This window comes from Schistosoma haematobium, chromosome 4, assembly GCF_000699445.3.
Source record: "Schistosoma haematobium chromosome 4, whole genome shotgun sequence".
NCBI lineage: Eukaryota > Metazoa > Platyhelminthes > Trematoda > Strigeidida > Schistosomatidae > Schistosoma > Schistosoma haematobium.
Window position 1 is genome coordinate 13808759 of NC_067199.1, and position 6203 is coordinate 13814961.

A 6203-nucleotide genomic window follows, 5' to 3' on the forward strand; every position below is an offset into this window, starting at 1 on the left:
TCGTTTGCGCATAAGCCAGCCCTTTTGGAAGATATTTCAACATACCATGAAATTCACCTCCGACACCCATGTTCCCTTTCAGTTTTTAATATGGATTTATTTTATGAGTCAGCTTCCTGGTATCGCCTAACAACCAAACCAGTACCAAAGCAACGCGTGCAACTCAGTTTGCCAGATACTGACGATCCAAGTTAAAAGTATTTATACATCTGATATATATATATGTATGTATGGTGTCACAATATAACCTGAACTTAAATACTGACTGCCGGTTAAGTTACTGAACATTTAAGAGCAACATATATACGGTGTAGTGTCATTCGATTTTCATTCCATAAAAAAAACACTTAAGAGCTCAATATTGATTCCAAAAGTAACAGAATAATCTACTTATGAAGCAATTAATGACTGTAATAGTATAACGTAAAACAGAATCTGCGTTATTTCACTGCCAATTATCTAGAACTTAACGAAGAAAACCCTACCCCTCTATTGATAATTGGTAAACCCATAACAGCTAATGCAGAAGAAAAGAAACCAGTCTGGAAGCTTTTATTCATATGTACGAAAATGTCGAGGGATTAAATGTATTTAAATGGAATCACCAGATGACTGAGATCAATGTTTCTTTACCTAGTCTAGATCTAAATGACACAGTAACAGGTTATTTTTTTATTAAATTTTACCTGGACATGACTGGTTAGGCATATTGAACCCGGCTCCACCCATTCCGAACGGCATACCTCCTAAAAATTTATCCACATTAAATACATGAGGAATATACTACGAAGCTAACTGTTTTTATAAATACGTTTGATAAAATAGACAAGTTTTATTTTGTTATTTACTTTAAACATAGCTGAGTAAGCAAAAGGTAGACCGATAGGTCTTTAATAAAATGAACAACTGAATGTTTCGACTCCAATGAAATGTAGCCCGACTAAGAGTCATATGAGGTTTTGAAATAGCGTTGTTGGACCCCATTTACTGCGTAAAATTCAAAAGCGCAACTCACCAATTCATTGGAGTCGAGTGCAAATTCTTAGCACATGCACCGGTCTGTAGACTGGTGAAAATACCATTGAACCACTTCTACAAGCTGCAGTATTATTCACGATCACGTAGCTGGATCTTGATATCAAGAATACTTAGGAAAATGTTTTATTAGACAAATTTTATATTTAAACGTCTGTCTAACATTACTGGACGTGGCTATAGTGATATACGCTGTTCGAAAATCTAATTACCTATACTAACTACAAATCTGTTAACTGATACATCGAAAAGAAAGTGCACTTTAAGGTGTATATAAGTTTGTAAACGTTATTCAAATCCAAATCTGTCGGTATGGTTGACTTACCGGGCATAGCACCACCGCCACCACCACCAAATCTATTCTTCATTTTCTCAATGACCTTCATTACCTTGGGGTTGTTTTTGTACTTATCCATGGCAGCTGGGTTTGAGCATACTTCGCTGAATGCCTTCATCACTTCAGGGTCCTAAAAAAGTTAATGTGAGTATGTAAGGATGGATTAAACATGGCTTTTTGATCTATAAAACAAAAACTTTAAAGTACGCGGATCAACTTCTAGCAGAGCTGAACTTATTATTAAACCTAAAAGTAGGAATTCATACTTGGAGCACTTTTTATAGACCTTTGATCACATAAAGTCAAGTATAACTTGTAATAATACCGTTCGGAACTAAAAATCTGCTATTAGCAGGCTATGAAATAGAAGCAAATTAGTGACTACCTATTATCATTATTATTAGATAATTAAGATATCAGTGGTTATGGATGGAATAGTGAGTACCGTAGAATTTACTTTGCTGTTTATAATTAAACTGTCAGAACCTCAACACTCGGATTATCTTGCTAGTCTCTTTATACTACCGAAGACTAAAAAACTACAAATTCTATACATAAACATCAGGAATTTCCTAACTAGATAAATCAGACTGACGATATTTGGTAGTCCCTAAAATACGGGCTAGGTTCTAAATGGTCCAACTTTAGTCACCAGACTCAACGATGATTTCAAAATCACGGGCAAGTGCTGTGCAGAATGAGTTTAAAAACTATATGATATTTACCTGGATAGCAGACATCAATTCTGGATCATTGAACAGTTGCGAAAACATATTGTCCATGCCTGGAATGTTGCCGCTTCCTGGAATGTCAAAATCGGGTTTTTCTGTATCCTATTCACGGAAAAATGGGAAAATTGAAAGCTACGACAAACAAGCCCACTTAACCAATAATTATGGTAGAGCGGTACATCGGTAATAACAAAAAGAGCACTCATTCCAAAATAAAAATATATAGGTTTGACTTTCCTAAGCGATCAGATAAGTTAGAAGTGGTTTTAAGATAACCACTTTGGAGCTGAATTCAACTTTTGAACATAGCGAATTCAAAGTGACCCAATTTATAAGCTTCGTATTTATAATGACTAAAGTCTAAGTTGAACTCGCTTTACTGTTTTTAAAAAAGGTCGACTTGTCAATAGATAATGAAATCGATGGACGTTTGTGTGAGGACACCTAAATATACCAACTTGGAAATAAATACTTATGAACGGAGAATAGTACACACTACAAAAACAAAATTTATGGTTCACAGTAGTTTACTCTCAGGCATTGAAATAACTCAGTGAAAAAACAAATTTATACACAATCATTTTTCCAAGTACAAACAAAACAAGTTGACCTACTCTCTGGGCGCGTTCACGCTCTTCTCGTGCTTTTCGAATTCGCTCGCGTTTTTCTCGTTCTAGCTTTTCTTGTCGTTTACGTTCATACTTCATGTTATGTTCGAAGATTCGTTTGTGCTATTCGGAAAACAATACTAAAATAACTGTAACAAACATGTGCGTAAAATTGAAATCAAAGTTGGGATTGTCCTTTAATAATACGGGATGTGGTCAGAAGTTGCTTCCGTTAGAGTTGCTACACGTCACATCAAGACTAAAATCTAGACACGCGGAGTAATGGACTAAATGTACGGAATACATATTAAGAAAGGGTAAAACCACAGATTACGGCCAGTATGCAAGGAAATAAACACATCCATTTGACTAGTCGACTTTCGACATTTTATGTACCGTGAAGCAACAATTACCCTAACAGTCAGGTCAGAAATGTACATCTAGCTGACGTCACAACCTCAACCATGCCACAAAACCGACCAGGTACCCCGAAGTTGCCATAGACGACGGACCAGGGCTACGAAACGATCTCAGTGAAGTCTAAATACTTAGTAATCGAACCGTCACTTTAATACATTACGGCTGAGCTCAGTGTTATTCACACGACGGTATCACCACTAACGACTAACCCATGTGGGTTCTTTAGATATGTTCAATAACCAAAACGTAATAGGGCAGTGTGTAAAATACTCACCCTTATGCCAAAAGTAGATCACTTACACCCAAGATAAACTCTGCAAAAGTCAGTCAGTGTACGCACGCCTGCCGATGAAATTTACAAAGTCGCAGGAATGCTAATCCTTATTTTTGATGGCTTAATGGATTAGTGAATTAGGAAAGTCCAAAAGGGGAGGAGGAAGGCCTGAAATTGATTTTTGTTACCAGAACAGGACGCTCTTTTGGGTAAGCCGGATGGTTAGGGATCAAGATCAGTATTTAGCAACTCAAATATGAGCCAACTGTAGAATGAATTTACGTCTAGATTACTCATCCTTCACTAGGCAACCCTAAACCGGTGTATGCATTGGTAATGTCAGCAAGACTCTGGGCTCCTGAAAACAATAGATATACTAAGTATACAAACAAGGTGACCTGCTACACTGAAGGAAACAAATGTGGAAAATTCGACACAAGCCATTTCGAACCACCTTGGTGACTAGATATATGTTAGTGTACTAGACTAATGCTCATTTTGTTATAAACAGTGATAATTTTCATGAGTCTCACGAGGCAGTTCGTAAGTAAAAATGATACTAACACACATACAGATAAGTATTCAATTACGAAGAATTACCTTTGGTTCGATTTCCTTTATCGCTTCATTGGCATCATCTGAGTAGTCTAACCTCAAAGATGTCTGAAGATCCCGATAAGCGGCTTCCCAATTACCAATCATTCTATGGAGTAGATTTATTTACAATCAGAGCATACTTATTAGCAAATCCTCTCCATTTGTAAGGTTGTGCAGAATCAGGGTTTAACGAAATAGCTTTGTCACAATCTGCGATAGCATGGGACGGCTTTTTCATTCGTACAAAGCAACTATGGAATTGCCAGATAAAATGGGATTTACCTTGCACGTCGAGCATGAAATAGTGAGGACTGGGGGTTTAGTTTAATTGCTTCGGTGAACAAATCAACGGCCCCAGTAAAGTCTCCATCAGACATTTTAGCCATTGCTTCACATTTCTTTTCTTCAGCTCTTTCTCTCAATTCATCAGTTACTTCTATCGAATCGTCACCCATATCTAGGTCTGGGACAGGTTCCTTTGGCAGCACTTCATCATCAAACTCTGGAAAGTGTTAGTAATCACTGTTAACATCTACCTATTTCAGATTCTGAGGTCTCATCTGCACCAGAGTCGTCTGAAAATGAATTTTCAGTGGGTCGGTTAGGTTGTGAAACAGGAACGTTAGCCCCAAGACTATTTGCAAATAAACAAAACCGAAAAAATACCTTTTAAGCCAGTCTTTGAAGAACGACAGTTCAGGGGTGTCGAGAACTTCAGGTTTCTCTTTAAGCAACTCAACAAACTGCTTAAGCAATGCGACCCTCTCCGGATTCATGCTTACGAAAACGCGCTTTTGGGAAAGGACCAGAACAGGCTTATTCAACAACGACTAGTTCAAACAAAACTAGACAGAAAATCTTAAGTAATCATCGGTTGATATAATTCATTGTTGTTCGTCAAATTTGATTTGAAACCAATTTTCCATACACGTACGGATTTTGAATTCAGTTGGACTTGCAAAATCTATATAAACTTATTGTCATTCAGCTTATGGACGTAAATAATTCCCTAAAATAAATAGTTCTGTAGATCTTTGACATTGATGCTGAACTTATTAGTTTTACTGTACACACTCCAGCTGAAGGCGTTCTGTTGATCATCTTCACCAAGTCACGATCGAGGACGCCGTGAAGGGCGTCCCTCTCAACAACCAGTCAGCTTAGATCAGGCAATTCTCGACACATTGACTATCTTCCAAATATATCCCCGAAAACCTTTCTGTTCGACTTCTGGTTTGACTGACTTTGGGATACTCGATTATGAAGGTGTTGCGAACAGCAGTGTGTAGTGGCATTGGACCATAACCATACAATCCTCAAAGCTGAACACGAGACAACTCGGAAAATAGATATTCAATATTTAACGCGGAGAAATACCGAACGATTGAGAAGGCGGGAAGAATGTGTGGAATGAATTGGAGTTGATCGGATGGCATGGCTCGGCCATGTAGGCGTGGTTCATCTGAATGTTACCTTTTATCTTCTATTCATATTAAATATATTGTTCTTTCTCTAACCTAAGCTTGTTCTTCATCATGTATTGGTAGTTGTTACGATACAGTGAGTTGGTGTAGACGATGATGTGACTTCCACGTTAGATCTTATAGATTAGGAAGTTATATCATGACAAATCTAAAATTTTAGGATTAGGTCTATTATTAGCGTTGTACTAACATCATAGTAGACCATAATTCTACAAGTGTTGTGAAGGAAGGTATACTCGTGAAAACCTTAGTGGTGAGCCCGACCTGATAAAATTCACGGAATGAAAATTTTTATGTTTCCTGTCGCGACAATATATGATTTATTTTATACATCGTGTGAATGTGCTATTATGTATTTTTCGCATATTTGAATATTTTGTTTCTAAAAAATAGGAACCCAAACCCAGATCATCAAGGATTAAGGCATATAAAGACGCTACAAGTACTCGAAGTTTAACAACGCCTTTACCAGTGTCATCTTTTGTAATCAAAACGTGCCAACACAGTTAAATCAAAGGTCAGGAACGAAGGGGTTCGAAGATATATTTGATAGGATACCAATATATCGAGAAGTGATCAATCTAAGCCAGTTAGTGGTTGTAGGAGGTGGGAAGCATGGTGTACCCGCTAGTGATCTGGTGCGAATGTGGGGCCGAGCACCTCCAGATAAGTGAGTCCACTAAAACTGATGCGGTTAGCATCAAATGTTGATGATTT

At 37.5% G+C, this 6203-nt stretch overlaps 1 protein-coding gene across 4 annotated transcripts; it reads right to left on the reverse strand.

The window, feature by feature from the left end:
* Positions 1 to 536: 536 nt before the first annotated feature.
* On the reverse strand, positions 537 to 4925 carry ST13_1 (Hsc70-interacting protein; the record flags this gene model as incomplete). Of its 4 annotated transcripts, none has more annotated exons than XM_051215727.1 (10): positions 4669 to 4925; positions 4539 to 4636; positions 4285 to 4504; positions 4143 to 4231; positions 4006 to 4108; positions 2718 to 2834; positions 2098 to 2205; positions 1361 to 1502; positions 687 to 746; positions 537 to 644 (listed from the first exon to the last, which is right to left on the reverse strand). In XM_051215727.1, exons 5-10 carry the CDS (start codon positions 4105 to 4107, stop codon positions 634 to 636), a joined length of 540 nt encoding a protein of 179 aa, XP_051066257.1. In that variant the 5' UTR covers position 4108; positions 4143 to 4231; positions 4285 to 4504; positions 4539 to 4636; positions 4669 to 4925. The 4 variants fall into 4 exon arrangements, with proteins under 4 accessions (XP_051066257.1, XP_051066259.1, XP_051066258.1 ...); XM_035730040.2 differs by having other exon boundaries at positions 634 to 644; positions 4143 to 4253; XM_051215729.1 differs by lacking the exon at positions 2718 to 2834 and having other exon boundaries at positions 538 to 644; positions 4143 to 4253.
* Between the last annotated feature and the right edge of the window lie 1278 nt (positions 4926 to 6203).